Genomic DNA, 18,556 nt, shown 5'->3' with positions numbered 1-18,556 from the left:
GTTTGGTTAGATCTCCTGCAATCATATATCTAACTGCACTCATGTATAAATCATCTATTCTACGTTGTGTACTTGTGTCTTCATTTACTTCATTAATGTCATTAGATCCTCGACCATTGTTGGAGTGTAAGATTCTTGTTCCGCCCTGGTAAATCCTTCATCACATGTATCTTTTTTTCTAATATAATTATGAATTGCCATAGATGCTAGCACGATCTTTACTTGTGTCTCGTAGGTGTAATTGACATGCATATGTTGTAATATCTCCCATCTAGCCTTCCATACTCCAAAAGTTCGTTCAATGACATTTCTCAATGATGAATGATGGTAGTTAAATATCTCTTTAGGTCCTCTAGGAGCACGACTAGCAACCGTTTTTCCACGACGAAAATCTGGTAGATGATAACGAATGTTGGTTCCTTTATATGGAGCAAGATAACCTCTAGTATTTGGATATCCAGCATCAACAACGTAATATCTATATATAATGAATAAAATAAACTAGAATTACGACCCACCGCAATGCGGCGGGAATTCTTTAGTTATAACTAAGTCGATTTAGGACGCGCAGGTTATGTTGAACCTGTCAAACGGGAAAAAATAGACAATGTAAAAACGTTCACCCACACACGTACGTTGCGTCGTGTTAACTCGCAAAATTTAGAACGAAATGTAAAAACGTTAAACCAAAGACGCACGTTTGCGATGTGTTAAGTCACAAAATTTAGAACGAAGCACAAAGAGAAAATTTTGCAGAAAATGAAAACTATAAAGGACCAAAGTTGAAAGCAAAAAAAGTTGGGAGGATAGATTGCAAAAGATAAAAGGTTTTGTGTTAAAAGTAAAAAACAAATAGTTTTGGGTTAAAAGTAATTTATGAAATACTTTTGTGTTAAAAGTAAAAAACAAATAGTTTTGAGATAAAAGTAATTTATGAAATACTTTTGTGTGAAAAGTAAAACAATAAATTTTTTTATGTAAAACCCCCAAAGCGAAGGTTACAACACATAAGTAAAAAAATGAAACTGGTTAAATCGCAAAAGATGAAACTTTTGAATTAGAAGTGAAAAATCAAATTAATCAAAGGGGTTAAATTGTATAAGATGGAAACTTTTGAATTAGAAGTGAAAAATCAAATTAATTAAAGGGGTTAAATTACCAAAGATTAAAACTTTAAACTTAAATTGTCAAAGATTAAAACTTTAGGGTTAAAAAGGAAACAAATATTATCAAAGTTAAAACTATAAACTCAAATTGTTAAAGATTAAAACTTTAGGGTTAAAAAGAAAACAAATATTAAAACTTTAGGGTTAAAAAGAAAACAAATATTAAAACTTTAAACTTAACTTGCCAAAAATTGAAAATTTAGGGTTAAAAAGAAAAAAATCCAATTTTTTTTGAGAAACTCCCAAAGCCATTGTTACAACTCTCATATGCATGAAGTATTTGCTTTTTAATAAGGTTTTAATAGTATCTATATATAATTAAAAATTTAGTTATATGAACTATTTTACAACCTTCATTAATGAGACTCTTAAATACATTCTTTCTTCAAATTAATAAAATTAATATTATAATTGTAACAAATTAGACTTAAATATATAATTAAAAATTTAGAATTTAGTTATATGAACTATTTTACAACCTTCATTAATGAGACTCTTAAATACATGAGTCTCTTAAATACATTCTTTCTTCAAATTAATAAAATTAATATTATAATTGTAACAAATTAGACTTAAAATAAAATTAAAAATTTAGAATTTAGTTATATGAACTATTTTACAACCTTCATTAATGAGACTCTTAAATACATGAGTCTCTTAAATACATTCTTTCTTCAAATTAATAAAATTAATATTATAATTGTAACAAATTAGACTTAAAATAAAATTAAAAATTTAGAATTTAGTTATATGAACTATTTTACAACCTTCATTAATGAGACTCTTAAATACATGAGTCTCTTAAATATATTTTTTCTTCAAATTAATAAAATTAATATTATAATTGTAACAAATTAGACTTAAAATAAAATTAAAGATAACGTAACTGAATTAATGGAATTAAAGGAATTTTAAAGGAATTAAAGGAATAAAAAACTTTAAACATTTACTTTAAAATATATGTGTGTTAACTCTTCATCTCCTTTGGTTAGACTTAAAATAAAAATAAAGATAACGTAACTGAATTAATGGAATTAAAAAAGAAATTAGAATTACAATAATTAAAGATAACATAACTGAAATAATAGAATTAAAGTAACTGAATTAATTGAATTAAAGGAGAAATTAGAATTACAATAATTAAAGATAACATAACCGAAATAATAGAATTAAAGGAATTTTAAGAACAACTCTTCATCTCCTTCCATCATTTGGTTGACCCCAAGTCTCAATATATTCTTCCCATTCGATGCGTTTCTACAATCAATAACAAACAAAACAATGTCGAAGAGGGCATTATCAGAGGTTTCTTCTACTAACTACAGAGAATACAAAAGACTTCTAACAACGCCGGTTTCAGGCCCCAGTCAACGGGTCAAACAAGATCCATATTCCCAAACAAGAGTGCACGAGTTCAGTTAGGTCATATGATCCAATTCTTGAAGTAATAAATCTATCCGATGATGATGAAGTTGAATCTCCATGTTCCAAGACCGATACATCGGCCAATAAATCGCAAACGACACGTGAGTCCACTGTGGTCGTTGAGAATGTTTGTGGTGAATTTAGATCGGTGGATGAAGATTGGTTTGAGAAATACGGAGGGATGATTGTTGATGAGAATGGGTTTCTTCTTGGTGAATTTAGACGATTGGATGAAGAGCTTTACGTTAATATAACCGTAGACTGAATATTGATTCATGATTTTGGTCAGTAATATGTTTACTCTATTTTAAAATTAGGAGGCTATCACAGTCGGAAACTTGAGTTCGTAAATATAAAAGTGCATTGTTCTACATTAAAAATATAAAACTTTCAACTATAATTGATTGATTTCCATAAACAATGTAGTTGTGCATATTTATTTTTGGATAACCGTCTACATAAATTTTTCGTGCTTTTCCTTCGTAGGCCTGCTTATGCAGATTCGGATTCAGAAGAAACAGTTGACAGTGACCCATATGAAAGGTATACCGTCTGCACTTGGTGTTAGTGATGAAAACCCATGCTACATTTCGATGCATATATACGTAAACATAGTATACCATTTTTAATACTTTTCTTTTTGTTATTTCACTGCAGTCAGTTGGCTGGTGATGGGATTGGGGATGACGGTGGCATGCGTTAGTTAAAGTTTGGTCTATGTGTTATCCAATAAGATAGGAAGGCGTGCGAGAGTTTATGCGTTTTTCTTTTTTCCGTTTCATGTTTTTTTCCTTGGAAGACATCTTTTTACACTTCTTTTTTGCCGGCAATTTTTGCCAACGAAACAACTTATGGTCCATGCTTTAATAAAGTTTAAGCACGCCCCTTTGTAGGCGTATTGTCTTACATATTATGCACCGACCGTGTAAAACGTCTTACCACAAACAAACAATAACTATTATTCATGCCGTGCATCGCACGGGCTTTCTCCCTAGTTACTTATATAAAAAGTTAAGCAAAACATAAGGTTTAAGCAAATATGGAATGGTACTAACCACCTATTGGATCCTACCATAATGATCTTATTTTCTTTTTCTTAGTTTTCATGACAACAACGTCATTATCATGGTTCAAGTCCATGACTTGAAAATTAAACAAAGAGAAAACAATTCAATAAGTAAAAAACGAAGAGAACAAATTACCTCAGTATATGAAAACAGGTTGGATTACTCCACTTCAAGCAAAATTTTTGAATGCTTGATAAATGGTAGATGAGTGTTTGATAAATAGGATTTTTTAAGGCAAGAGTTAATGGTTTGAGAGATGGATTAAAAGAGTTGATCTTTTCTCCATATTTGCTTAACTTTCTGCAGTTTTCATAAGAATGAAACTGGCTTCTTTAAATAAAACTTTAATGTGGCTCCAGTTTTCACAATAGAAATTTGCTTCAATTTTGAATGTAATGAAGTTATATTGTATCTTTAATAGAAATGCATATGAGTTGCCAAAATAGTTATACAAAAGAGATGCAGGTAATATAATTGAACGGTGGGTAAAATAATTAATAATTAATCTTTGTTAAGTTAATCCACCATTTGAGGGCAAATGAGTAAAAAGCCATATTCTTTAAATAAGCTTATACAAATAAGCTAAATAACCATGGTCCTATAAGCTTCTTAGAATTAGCTTATATAAACTAATAATCATAAGTTTAAAAACCTAAACCAAATACCGAGTATTTATTTTATAAAAATAAGCTAAAAAAGCTATAAACTTGGATAAAAAAAAAAACTAGGCCAAACACCCCCTTGTTAAAAAAATAGGAACCTAAATTTTATATCTTACCAGGAAATAATCATCGTCTAATATTCATCAATCGCAAACCTAATTGAAGAATTCGCACCTCAAATGAGCAAATCAAAACATTTACCATATTTTCATTTGCACTTTCAGTTCTCTAACTGATTTCAATCACCGGCACCAGTACAGATCTCTTTAGTCACCATGCCAACCCTAACTTCCTACATTCAATTTCGTATACCTCCGTAGATCCATCACTTCAATTTACACTTGATTTGCATCGGTTTTCGATCGTCGGAAGGTATCCATCCTCTTAGACTGTTAATTTCAGTATGCAGTTGTTTTGTTTAATTATCTATGCATGTGAATGTTAGAAGAAGTGTTTGTTTTACTAGGTTTCGTTAGTTTGTTTGGTTAATTGTATCGAAATAGGGCTTCATTATCTTCATTGTTACATATTTGTTTGAAATCAGGATTATATTTAACGTTAGATTTATCTGTTCAATGATCAGACACAAAAACAGTTTATCTGGTAAAGTTAGTGGAATCATATTATATGAGATGATGAGAAGTTGAGTACCTGCTAATTCATTGAATCTGATAGGCTTGTAATTCACCAAAGGAATTTGCATAGTTTGATTCCGGAATTGAATGTCGGTTTGATTAGAGTCACATGGTTTATGCTTTTAAAGCTAAGCTGTTAGCCTGTTAGGCAATTGGATGTAAATCTTATGAAGGTGTTTTGACTTTTATATGATTGTGGAGGATATAGTGCTGTCTTGGTTTCAATATACCATTTAGGGCCAGTAAATACATTATATAGATTTGATAGAAGATTTTAACAGGTCTTTAGAATTCCTCAATTTATATGTGAGATTTTTTACGAAGTCGTCGCGTGTTAATTGGATCATTTAACAGTACATTATTAAGACAAGTTCCATTATAAAAACTTTTGCTGCATGATTCAGCGATTAACATTTACCAAAAGTAGTCATTCAGTTAGGGAAAACTGATACATGGATGATAGAAATTACATTCAGTTTGTTTCCAACACTTTCTTTTTATTGTACCATGGCATGTGTCCTTATTTCAGTTATGTGTCATATGCTGTTGTGGATTAAAAAAAAGGAAAAACTCTGATTCTTTGTAGTTATGGATATCAAGGAGGGAAAGCATAGCATCTTAATGGTATCTGACTTTTTCTACCCAAATTTCGGGGGTGTGGAGAATCACATCTATCTCTTATCACAATGCTTGCTTAAGCTTGGCCATAAGGTTAGAAATTAATTAGTTATATAGATCAAACTCATGTGTTTGAATTCTAAACAAATCACTTCTGTTAACCTTTAGGTGGTGGTTATGACTCATGCTTATGCAAACCGTTCTGGTGTGAGGTACATGACAAATGGCTTAAAAGTTTATTACGTACCGTGGAAACCGTTTCTTATGCAAAATACATTGCCAACTTTTTACGGAACACTCCCAATTATAAGAACTATTCTTATTCGGGAAAAGATCTCACTAGTTCACGGACATCAAGCCTTTTCAACCCTTTGTCACGAGGCTCTAATGCATGCACGCACGATGGGTTACAAAGTCATATTCACCGATCATTCACTGTATGGTTTTTCTGATATTGGAAGCATTCACATGAACAAAGTATTGCAGTTTACTTTAGCAGATGTGACTCAAGCCATTTGTGTCTCACATACAAGTAAAGAAAACACGGTTTTAAGGTCAGGGTTGCCTCCGGAAAAGGTTTTTGTTATACCAAATGCTGTGGACACAACTATGTTCAAGCCCGCTCCAGAGAGACTTAGCATGGATCCGATTGTTATTGTTGTTATAAGTAGACTGGTTTATCGGAAGGGTGCAGATCTGCTAGTTGAAGTTATTCCCGAAGTATGCCATTTGTATCCCAATGTAAGTTCTTGTAGATGACATAATATTTTTCTTTAGAGTAAAATGCCAGTTTCGTCCCTGAGGTTTGGCCAGTTTTGCGACTTTTGTCCAAAGGTTTGTTTTTTCGCATCTGGATCCAAAAGGTTTAAAATCTTGTCATTTTCATCAGGCTCGTGAACTCCATCCATTTTTCTCCATTAAGTCAAGGGTATTTCCGTCTTTTTTGTTAACTTAAAGGGCAATTCGGTCTTTTTCGCTTTATGTGAAAAGATTGAATACCCCTGAAAAAGACCGAATTGCTCTTTAAGTTAACAAAAAGGACAGAAATACCCCTGACTGAACGGAGAAAAATGGATGGAGTTGACGAGCCGGATGAAAATGACAAGATTTCAAACCTTTTGGATCTAGATGCAGAAAAACAAACCTTCGGATGAAAGTCGCAAAACTGGCCAAACCTCAAGGACGAAAATGGCATTTTACTCTTCTTTAAATTAAAGATTTTACGCTACCAATTATTTAGTATCTTATTTGAAAACCATGTGTGTTAAGGTTCGATTCATCATCGGAGGAGATGGACCCAAGAGAGTAAGACTAGAAGAGATGAGGGAAAAACACTCGCTTCAAGATCGAGTTGATATGTTAGGTGCGGTCCCACATGCGAAAGTGAGATCAGTTTTGAATTCCGGGCATATATTCTTGAACAGGTATGTATACGACAATGATGCTGTAGTTGATCAATCGATATATTTTTAGTTATTTACAAATAAAGATTCAATCTCATTTATCACGTTCTTCCTTCTTTCTTAGATCTTCATTGGCATCCATAGTTGTGTATTAGTGTACCGCATAATCACATTTATATAGTTCTGAGGATCTTTTGTTTTTGAGTAAACCGCCATTTTGGTCCCTGATGTTGGATCACTTTTGCCACTTTAGTCCAAAACTCAAACCTTTTGCATTTGGGTCCCTGTGGCTTCAGTTTTATTGCCATTTTGGTCCAAAAGTGAAATCAGGTCATACTTGTCTTATAAAATCCTGCAATTTTGTCATTTTCCTAAGGGGCAAATCAGGTCATATTTGTCTTATAAAATATGGTATTTATTTATAAAAAAGAAATGATCATTTTGCCCCTGTGGAAAATGACAAAATAGCAGGATTTTATAAGACAAATATGACCTGGTTTCATTTTTGGACCAAAATGGCAATAAGACTGAAACCACAGGGACCCAGATGCAAAAAGTTTTGAGTTTTGGACTAAAGTGGCAAAAGTGACCAAACCACAGGGACCAAAATGGCAGTTTACTCTAGGTTTTTTAACAGTTCTTTAACCGAGGCATTCTGCATAGCGATTCTAGAGGCTGCTAGTTGTGGATTATTGACAGTGAGTACACGCGTTGGCGGTGTTCCAGAGGTGGGGATTACGATATTTTACATTTACGTTGCAAATTATAACTACTTCTGTTCGTGTCAGAATGCTTTTCTTCTATGTTTGCAGGTTCTACCGGATGATATGATTGTTCTTGCTAAGCCAGATCCTAGTGATATGGTGCATGCAATTAAGAAAGCAATCCGGATACTTCCTCATATTGATCCACAAGAGATGCACCGTCGTGTAAGCACACCCCCGAATTTGCTTTTATTCGGTAAACACTGCTTGGAGGTCGTGTACTTATATAAACCTTTTGTGTTCACATTAGATGAAAGAAATGTACAGCTGGCACGACGTCGCTAAAAGAACAGAAATCGTGTACGACCGTGCCTTGAGATGCTCAAATCAAACCCTCTTGGAAAGACTTCCTCGGTATGCACGTGCTAAGTTTGATTATTCTGAGGTTGCAAAACGGGTGGATTGGGTAACGGGTTGGGCTGCAAACGGGTCAACTCGAGTTCAAATAGATATATGATCTTGTAATATAAATCGCTTTGCTGTAGGTACCTCACATGTGGTGCATGGGCAGGCAAGCTTTTCTGTTTGGTGATGATCATTGATTTCATATTATGGCGATTGTTACAACTGTGGCAGGTACGTGTTCATATATTACTTTATATACATAATACATAATAACCCCCTTAGTTGCTTTTGTGATAATCATATTTATGTAAAATTATGTAGCCTGATTCTGAAGTTGAGCCGGTGCCTGATTTTAAACGGACGGAGCTTAAACGAGGATAAGAAAATGACCATAATAGTGATTTTGACGTTGGTTCATACATATGCATATACACATACATACATGTATCTAGATCTGTATATACATGCATCATGTATGTGTATACTCTTTTGTTAGAGGTGGTAATTACAATCCGCTCGTATGAAAAAGAGCTGATGTAGGGTTTTTTTTTTTTTTTTTTTTTTTTTTTTTTTTTTTTTTTTTTTTTATTAATAAGGGGTCATAAGATAAATATAAAACAAATAGATGCGAAAGATATGTAATGTTTACCTGTTTTTACCTGAAATTGACTTTTTTTTTTCTTAACTGTTCAACCCACCTGTACACATGTAATGGTTGGTTTGTTTTTTGTTATTTTTTTTTAAGTGTAAGAGCTATTATTCGAAAACTTACTGGATCCCACCAATACTCTGCTAACCAACAGGATCATGTAAAGCGTAAGCACAGTTTGCGTTGGGTAGGTGGCCTTGATAGCTATCCGTTTGCCTGAGCTCGTCGGTCTTGTGTTGTTTTCTAACCTGTTCAACCCTCCTGTTATGCCTCGTCTACTGTCTCTAAGTTGTTATCTTCCTTTTTTTATTTTTTCTTTCTATTTTATGATTATTATTATTATTATCAATTTATTAATTTCATAAAACCGTCTTATAATCATGTTTAAATCTAACACCTATCATACATGTATACTAGTCTTACCTTCCATTGACTTGGGTCTACAAGAAACACAGTTGGTTCACCAAAGTTAGGGAACCCACTATACCAATTAGCCTGACTTAGCCTACCTAATTCTCCTAACCCCAACTTTCATCTTCATACATTTCTCTTCAAAATTTACTTCAATCCCCATAGCTTCAACTCAAAATGGCATCTTGTCTCAACCCTTCCACCGTCGAAGACGACTCCGCCGCCCTCTTCACTGCCTCCGACGACAACTCCCCGGATCAATCTACCAGCCCGTCGTCCTCCTCCCACCGTTCACTACCACCACCCTACCCCCCCAAACCATCATACAAACTCACTGTCAAAAACCTCTCCTACACCATCAAAACAGACCCCCAATTCACACTTCCATGGCTCCTAAACAATCCAAACCATATAAACATTCTCAAATCGGTATCCTTCGTCGCGCAAAGCTCGGAAATTATGGCAATCGTCGGGCCAAGCGGCAGTGGCAAGTCGAGTTTACTCCACTTCATATCCGGTCGTGTTAGAAACAACACTTTGGATCCCAAAACCACCATTTCACTTAACGATTTCCCGATCACGAGCCCTTCACAAATGAAGAAGATATGCGGGTTTGTGGCACAAGAAGATAACTTGCTTCCGTTGCTAACCGTGAAGGAAACTTTAATGTATAGTGCCAAGTTCAGGCTAAAAGAAATGAGTTCGAAAGAGAAAGAAGAGAGGGTCGAGTGTTTGATTCGTGAGCTTGGTTTGGTTCATGTACGTGATAGTTTTGTAGGGGATGAAGATGATCGTGGTATATCGGGAGGAGAGAGAAAACGGGTATCCATTGGTGTCGATATGATTCCTGACCCGCCTATTTTACTTCTTGACGAGCCAACATCTGGGTTAGATAGTAGCTCGGCTTTGCAAGTGATCGAGCTGCTATCTAACATGGCTAGATCAAAGCAACGGACCATTATTTTATCGATCCACCAACCGAGTTATCGCGTCCTCCAATACATATCAAACTTTTTGATCCTCTCAAATGGTTCGGTGGTCCATAACGGCTCCCTCGATTCGCTCGAGGAAACCATTAACGAGTTGGGATTCGAAATTCCAACACAACTCAACGCACTCGAGTTCTCAATGGAAATCAAAGAGGTTCTTGAAACATCATATAACAGGAAAGAACCCGTTGTTACTTTTGGAGAACTTGTGGAGCCATCTTTCGCTACAGTTTGGGCCGAACAAACTAATGGCACCTTTCAAGAGCTGTTAAGGCGGGATCAAAGCGTGGAAAGACGTCGATATAAACACGGGTTACACGAGATTCTAATTCTTTGCACGCGGTTTTGGAAGACGATTTATAGGACCAAACAACTGTTCTTAGCAAGAACAATGCAAGCAGTTGTTGGAGGACTCGGTTTAGGGAGCGTTTATGTAAACGTTAAAAACAATGAAAACGGGATCGCTGAAAGATTAGGTCTTTTCGCCTTTAGTCTTAGTTTTCTTCTTTCTTCTACTGTAGAAGCACTTCCTATATTCCTTCAAGAACGCCGGGTCTTGATGAAAGAAGCATCACGAGGAGCCTACAAGACGTCTTCGTATATGATCGCCAATACCATCGTGTTCCTACCATTTCTTTTTGTGGTCGGGCTTCTGTTCGCCATTCCAGTATACTGGCTAGTCGGGTTGAACCCATCGTTCATGCCATTCGCCTTTTTCGTGTTTGTGGTCTGGCTCATTGTACTCATGGCTAGCTCTTTGGTTCTCTTTTTAAGTGCGGTTTCACCCGATTTCATATCCGGGAATTCACTCATTTGCACGGTTCTTGGTGCGTTTTTTCTCTTTTCGGGCTACTTTATACCAAAAGAAGTAATCCCGAAATACTGGATGTTTATGTACTATGTGTCGTTGTATCGATACCCGTTGGACTCGTGGTTGGTTAACGAGTATTGGGGCCGGAGGGAGGTTTGTTTCTCTCAGGAGGGTCCTGGTTCGACATGTTCCATCACCGGGAAAGACATCTTGAAGGGTAGAGGGCTCGAATCGGACACTAGATGGATGAATGTAGGGACCATGTTTGGTTTCTTTGTGTTTTATAGGGTGCTATGTTGGATCATTCTTTCAAGAAAGGTCTCTAAAACTACAATATGAATCTTTTTGTATAAAAAAAATATGATGATATTTACTACATTTTGTTATTTTCATTTTTTTGGGTTTTTTTTTTTTTGTCATACGTGTCATGATATCGTTATCAAAAGAATACATAAAACGATTAGTTAACCGAATTTAACATCAATATAACACCCATAATGAGAATTTTACGCGATATGAACTATGTGAATTGTTTGGAGTGAAATATGTTTATCGACTGATAGCAGTGATTCAAGTATAATAAAATCGGTTAATACTTAATACTCACTAGAGGGTTTATCAAAATATATATGCTACATCACTCATGGTTCATGAACCAACTAACTCATCAAGAAAATGTATATCCTTTGATCATACAAAGATAGCAACAACCCTCTTTATTATCTTTTGAGTTTCAGATAGAATCAGGGGCGGACTTAGAATGTTAGTAGGGGCAGCACGGGCTACCCCTCAACCCCGTCTCCGTAGTGTAAAAATACCCCTTAACTCCGTTTCCGTAGTGTAAAAATACCCCTCAACTTCATCTCGATACCACTGGTCTAAAAAATAAAAAAATGGGATACCCCTAAATTTTTGGGCTAGTTCCGTCACTGGATAGAATTAGTATCGATAAAAACAACAAACTTCATCATTTTATATGATAAAAGTCTACCCAACCTAATACTATATATTACAATCTATAAACTTGCATAAAAAACACATACTTGTAATTTTTTTTTTGAAAAGTATGACTTATTCGCCATTGAATGGGTCAACATTTGATAAAGTGACATTTCATATATGCAAAAGGCTAACATGGATATTTTTTTGCTTATATAAAACAGTATACTGTATACCTTTATATATAACTTAATGGAACAGCGTTACACGTCAACAAAAGAGTCTACATGACATTCACACCAAAAGACGAAAAAAAAACCCTCATCAGCAGCAATCCCTAAATATATACAAGGGTGTGCTGGTAGCTAAAATTTATTGTTGATTTCATGAATACACACATTTTAAACAAGTTAAAGGACTTTAATGTACCAAAATTAGGTTGAGTTTTTTTTTTATATATAAAATAAAAAAAAGTATGTTGGTTTTTATATTGCTAACCATTTCTCAAAAAGAAGAGTCTAATACAACACCACCAATATTTTTTTATAGCGTCTTTTATGAGTTTGTGCAACTACATAATGTAAAACCTAAGTCAAATATTAATAATATCACAGCTGTTTATTGCAAATATATAGCCCTTTAATCTTTTGTTTTTTTTTATAATTGCACACATTTACATAAAATTAGATACAGTTTTGTAACTTAATTACATGAGTGAACAAGTTTACAGAATACCTAGCATGCATGCTCATACTTTTTGAAGTTGTGCAGCTTTAAACAGTTCTTTCCATTTTTCTGTGTCACTTCCTGGTCCATCACCCTGCACCATAACAACATTGACCCATATGACCAATTTGACCCGTTTGATTTGACCGATAAAACACAACTGATCGACCCATTTACAAGTATATAGGTCAAAATTGCCACCTCTAGTATTCTATGATGAATTAATATCGGAAGAACAAACACTTAAAATATGTAAAAAAAAAAAAAAAAAAAAGAAAATTAGATTACTCACCGGGACTGAGTTGATTTCATATATTTGGTTTTCAGTGAAATCTATGTTCAATGCTTGTATGCAAGCTTCTGCAACTACCAGCCTACTAACCTCTCCTACAAGTTTATCTCCTGGCAAATAGAGGAACGATATCTACTCAACAAAACGATAGCACCGCTTAAATATCTGAAAGTGGTGCTATCGTAAAATGCCATTTTCGTTAGAGTAAAATGCCATTTTCGTCCCTGAGGTTAGGTCAGTTTTGCGACTTTCGTTCAAAGGTTTGTTTTCTTGCATCTGGATCCAAAAGGTTTGAAATCTTGTCATTTTTATCCGGCTCATTAAACTCCATCCATTTTCTCCGTTAAGTCAGAGATATTTTCATCTTGTTCGGTTAACTCCATCCATTTTTCTCCGTTAAGTCTTTTTCAGGGGTATTAGGTCTTTTTACATAAAGTGAAAAAGACCGAATTGCCCTTTAAGTTAACAAAAAAGACAGAAACACCCCTGACTTAACAAAGATAAATGGATGGAGTTAACGAGCCGGATGAAAATGGCAAGATTTCAAACCTTTTGGATCCAGACGTGGAAAAACAAACCTTTGGACGAAATTCGCAAAACTATACAACCTCAGGGACAAAAATAGTATTAATTCAACCTTCAAGGGGGTGGTGCAATCCAGATTAGTAAGCAGGGTATTAATGGGTCCCGTGAGTTTACCGGTAACGCCGTAACGGGTTCTCACGGTTACCAATAACAGTTAGTTCAACACCCTAAAAAGACGAAGAACGCTGAAATTTTCTCAAGAAATTAGCAATTAAAATTATTCAATACCTTGACCAATAAGAACGGCTCGTCTTTCACCTGCAGTAGCTTTGAGCAGAGTATTTAGATCATATGATGTATAAGGTCCATCTGTCAACCTACCAGGTCTAGCATTGCAAAAATATATCACCGATAGTAAGTACATAGCGTGAATATGTGAGTGTTTTAAATTTAAGGCAAATCGGATTTAAATAATCCCAACTTGCTCAATTTGGCTGATAATAATCCCAACTCAGTTATTGGCCGATAATAATCCGAACTGGTCCACTTTTGGCCGATAATAGTCCGTCGTTAAAAATAGCTTAACGGAGTTAAGCTTTTTTCCGAATTACAAACAAATGTTTTATGGATTTTGATCAGAACGAGGATACGATTCGATTTATGTAAAAGTTACCTCGAAACGGTGCTTCAAACGACTTGATTTTTGTTAATTGGAAGTTTAAACACCCGAATTGAAGCACCGTTTTCGTCGTTTGGGGCAGTATTTCGAGGTCAATTTTATATCAATCAACTCGTATTCTCGTTCTGATCAAAATCCATAAAACATCGGTTTGTAATTCGGAAAAAAGCTTAACTCCGTTAAGCTATTTCTAACGGCGGACTATTATCGGCCAAAAGTGCACCAGTACGGATTATTATCGGCCAATAACTGAGTTGGGATTATTATCGGCCAAATTGAGCAAGTTGGGATTATTTAAATCCAATTTGCCTAAATTTAATAATATTATGATTAAAAGCAATGGCGTTACGAGCTACAAACCTTATTATCGTATAAGGAAGGCCGGAGTTAATAACAAAGTCCTCCCCCATCTTCTTATATTTTAGAACACCAAAAAGGTTCATGATGCTGACATATGAACGGTAGCGAAAGAAAATAAAAATCAGAAAATAAGAAGCGGGCCATATTCTCACTAAAAAGAAATATTCATGGGCTTTCATGAGGAGAGGTGATAAACGGGTTATGTTCACGGGTTGGCAGGTCAAATACGACACCAACCCAAAAATCAGACACATGAACCCAAACACAACTCTCGTATAGCACGACCTAACTTGGAAAAAAAAGTTCTATTTTACTTTTTTGCATGTAACTACTCTAAAAATACAAATTTACAGCCAAAAGCACAAATGGTAGACATACCTCCATGGTAATTCGTTAGACTTGGTTACTCCTACCGATGAAACTAGGATGATTCTTGACAGTGACCGAGGCAGTGCCGACACAAGGTTTCTCACGCCTTCCCAATCTTTCAACACAAATTAACATTAATTTATAAGGCAATTATCAAAGCACAAAAGATGAAATATATTTAGCACTAAATAAGATGGTAAAGTATATGCATATAAACATGTGTGTCACATGTGGGACATGCAAATTACCTACTCTTTCAGGTGTGTTATCCCCATCCCATCGCCGTGATGGAAAGGCTGTAGTACCCGTGGAGCAAATAACATGAGTTACACCCTATAAACAAAATGTTCAATGTTATTGCTAATAACTTGAGGTGACAAAATGGACGGGTCGGGCAGGTTGAGTAACGGGTCAAATGAATGGGTTGACCCAAAATAATTTTGTCCAATTTACTTACAAAAATAATATTACATCAAACAACGGAGAGAACAAACCTCAAACATAGATGGGTCGAGATCCTCTGAATTTCGAGTGTCACCTTTAACCACCTACCAAAATCACTATTTAATAAAAACTTTATATCCTGAACCGGTTTCACAAGGGTCAAGATGATTGCTAATGTGACAATTCGTTTACTTTCGTAAAGGAGCAAAAACAGAAGAAAATAGACCTGCAATTTGTCCTTTTCTTGTTCTCCAAATAGAGTAGTGGCTTTCTCCGGATTTCGGAGTAATAATCGCAATTTAACATCCCGATCCAGCAATGATGCTACCACTAATTGTCCTGCAGATAATAAACATATTAGCAGATATTATATGTGTGGGTGCTCGGGGGGCAAAAGTGAAAGTGCACTAATTTTAACGTTATTTTACTAATTTCGTGAAAATAATGTTAAAAGATGAGGACGGTTAATCATGCATCATGTGGTGGCGTTGATAGCTAAAAGACAAAAGGGTACATACACTAATCGGTCTTTGTCCCGATTGCTGAGTGTTATGTGCCTTATGTCCAATGCTTGATGCAAAACTACTATCAAGGCGGGGGTCTCACTGGAAGCAGCCTCTCTATTCCTATGGGTAGAGGTAAGGCTGTCTATATCTTACCTTCCTTAGACCCTACCTTTGCTTTGCTATTGGTGGGATTTACTAAGTATGATGATGATGATGACCTCATGTGAACAACATTAGAAAGAAAAGAATTTAAATCAAAATACTTAATAGCATGGCGATAAATTTATACAAAACTTCTACCCGAGCACACGCAATGGAACCGTAGACAGGCAGTCAAGTGAAATCCAATCCACGAAAAAATTTGATCATTAGCAATTTAACCCTCAAACTACAAAACCAATGCATCAATTTTTACAATTCAGAATTTCAGATCCATCCATCAGATTACAAACTCTAATTTAGGACCAATGAAGTGAACATAAACATAAAACTATAGATCAATTCAATTGACACCGGGCCATAAGAAGATATTAAGTTAAATGAATCGTACCGACTCCACCGGTGCCTCCAATGACGAGAACAAGCTTATTAGATGATGTAGAAGTTGGGGTGGGGCTCTGAAGTGTTTCCTGTTTCAGTGAATTGATACAAACAGACGATTTCTGTCGTGAATGAAGCTTTGAAGACAAAAGGTTTGTTGGAAGTGAAGATGAAGGAAAAACAGGAGTGGGTTGAAGGAATTGGGAGTGGAAAATGGGGATTTGGAGGTGTGTAATGGGAGTGAATAGTTTGAAAGCCATGGAAGAAGAAGAAGAAGAAGAAAGCGGAAACCTTTTTTGGGTGGTTGTTAATTGTTATGGTTTTCAGTTCACCAAAGCGGACACAAAAAAAAAAAATAATAATAATAAAATAAAAATAATAATAATAATAATAATAATAATAATGATGATGATGATGATGATAATAATAATAATAACCAGTTGTAAAAATCCCGACTAGTCTTTGATTAGTCTCTGATTAATCACTAATCAGAGTTTCACCAACTAATCACTAGGTAGTCAATGACGGTCCTGTTCTGGCTAGATATCAGCCAAATTTCGACAAAACCTTATAAAATCCTTTCAATTACTTAAAAAAAATATGTTAGTGAGAGGTTAAAACATGTCTACTTTAAAAAACTATATATAAAAATGTGTTTGTATATATTTAACTAAAAATTACATATAGAAATCCTGATCCGACGAATTTCGATTAATCCCGATTAATCGCTAGTTAGTACCCCATCAACTAACTAGCGTCTAACGATTCTTACAACACTGATAATAACTAACATATGTATGTTTTTAGTTGAATTTCTTGATTCTAATCTTCTTCTTTTTTATCGGTTGTTTTTAAATTAAAATTAAATCAAACTTTTTGCAAAATCGATTTTTAAGTAGACGATTACATTGTGTTATTTTTCTTTATCGTTTATTTCTCTATATGTTTCTCCTTTTAAACAATTTCAGAGAGCTTTGCCATATGTATTTTCCATTCAATATTTGTTTATGCATGCACATAGTTGAACTTCTAAAGTCTACTTGTGTGTTTGTGGTGTTTTTCCTTCGGTCTAACATCTCGTTTTACGGTAACAAAGTGTATAATGATTATTATTGGGAGTTTAGAAGGATTAAAAATGTCAAAAAGTCAGGGTTATCTCTGAAAATCACAAAAAAAATTGGCACTGTACGAGATAAAAAAATTGGGCCCTATTCGAGAATCTCCATTTAATATAAACTCATCAATCACTAAAAATTATATGGATGTAATTTAAACAGATATTTTTAGCTAAATTTATAAAGTAATTTATTAATTAAAGAGAAATATGCAGTTGACAAAATTAAGCATTAAATGACACTAACAAAAACAAAAATAAAAAAACCAAAAAATAAGGTAAAAGAAAGAATTTAGAGACACTAGGATTAGAATTTGCGTCTCCTTGTTTAAGCAAGGCAATAACCATTAGTACAAGGGTTCATTTATGTTATTTTTGTATTCGGTGCATATATATTATATTTTATACAACGTAAATTCTATATAAAATTAAAAAGATTTGGGCCCTCAAAAAGTTTTGTCCTTGTGCCGTTGCCCACCCCACACCCCCTACGGGCCGACGATGGTCAAAGTTATAAAAGTGAAGTTCAAGGGGGCAAAATTACCACTTTACACTTGAATCAATAGTCTAGATATTTTACAAAACCATTGATATATGGAGTTGTTTTCATGTGGCAAAATCTAAACCTATCTTCAATAGAAGAAGGATATAGTTAGTTACGGTTTGTTTTTAAGAAGTAAAATGTCTTTAGTCTACGGACTGTAGAAGAAGAGATGAATCAAACATCCACAGTCTGGAAAAAAGAAGGTTGATTATTTTTTAACGTATGTAGACTTCTAAAATAAACTGGTGGTGGTGTACGTACGTTGGTGGGTGGTGGTGGACGGAGGTGCTCGACGGTGGTGGTTGGTGGTGGAAGGTGGTGGTGTGTGGTTACAAGCAAGACACGATAATTTAAAGTGCTAGACACGAACACGACACAATAACTAAACATGTCATTTTTTCTTCTGAAAATGAACACAAACTTGTTTAGAATCAAGTTAACACGACACGATTTGTTTATGAACTTGCATAGGACACAATAAATATCACCTACCCAATGAAACAAAAATTGCTAAAAGTTTTCAAAATCTTAACTAATATATAAATACATAATCCTTAACATATTAAAACACCA

At 34.7% G+C, this 18,556-nt stretch overlaps 3 protein-coding genes across 5 annotated transcripts; 2 read left to right on the top strand and 1 right to left on the bottom strand.

Moving 5' to 3' along the window:
* Positions 1–4,445: 4,445 nt before the first annotated feature.
* Positions 4,446–8,613, top strand: LOC110878668 (phosphatidylinositol N-acetylglucosaminyltransferase subunit A). Of its 2 annotated transcripts, none has more exons than XM_022127024.2 (9): positions 4,446–4,692; positions 5,542–5,666; positions 5,742–6,314; positions 6,843–6,997; positions 7,602–7,704; positions 7,789–7,905; positions 7,991–8,094; positions 8,226–8,316; positions 8,407–8,613. In XM_022127024.2, the coding sequence occupies exons 2-9, from the start codon at positions 5,544–5,546 to the stop codon at positions 8,464–8,466; spliced, it is 1,326 nt and encodes a 441-aa protein (XP_021982716.1). In that variant the 5' UTR covers positions 4,446–4,692; positions 5,542–5,543; the 3' UTR covers positions 8,467–8,613. The 2 variants fall into 2 exon arrangements, with proteins under 2 accessions (XP_021982716.1, XP_021982723.1); XM_022127031.2 differs by having other exon boundaries at positions 4,466–4,692; positions 7,614–7,704; positions 8,407–8,570.
* A 476-nt stretch (positions 8,614–9,089) lies between these two features.
* On the top strand, positions 9,090–11,337 carry LOC110878684 (ABC transporter G family member 23). The gene has a single exon (XM_022127039.2). It carries the CDS (start codon positions 9,323–9,325, stop codon positions 11,282–11,284), a length of 1,962 nt encoding a protein of 653 aa, XP_021982731.1. The 5' UTR covers positions 9,090–9,322; the 3' UTR covers positions 11,285–11,337.
* A 1,144-nt stretch (positions 11,338–12,481) lies between these two features.
* On the bottom strand, positions 12,482–16,667 carry LOC110878693 (protein TIC 62, chloroplastic). 2 transcript variants are annotated; one of them, XM_022127049.2, is made up of 9 exons: positions 16,336–16,667; positions 15,506–15,618; positions 15,330–15,383; positions 15,084–15,168; positions 14,845–14,950; positions 14,467–14,553; positions 13,716–13,813; positions 12,903–13,012; positions 12,482–12,704 (listed from the first exon to the last, which is right to left on the bottom strand). In XM_022127049.2, the coding sequence occupies exons 1-9, from the start codon at positions 16,583–16,585 to the stop codon at positions 12,633–12,635; spliced, it is 975 nt and encodes a 324-aa protein (XP_021982741.1). In that variant the 5' UTR covers positions 16,586–16,667; the 3' UTR covers positions 12,482–12,632. The 2 variants fall into 2 exon arrangements, with proteins under 2 accessions (XP_021982741.1, XP_021982754.1); XM_022127062.2 differs by lacking the exon at positions 12,903–13,012 and having other exon boundaries at positions 12,484–12,704.
* Between the last annotated feature and the right edge of the window lie 1,889 nt (positions 16,668–18,556).

This window comes from Helianthus annuus, chromosome 1, assembly GCF_002127325.2.
Source record: "Helianthus annuus cultivar XRQ/B chromosome 1, HanXRQr2.0-SUNRISE, whole genome shotgun sequence".
Classification (NCBI taxonomy): Eukaryota; Viridiplantae; Streptophyta; class Magnoliopsida; order Asterales; family Asteraceae; genus Helianthus; species Helianthus annuus.
This window is presented reverse-complemented; position numbering and strand designations above follow the sequence as displayed.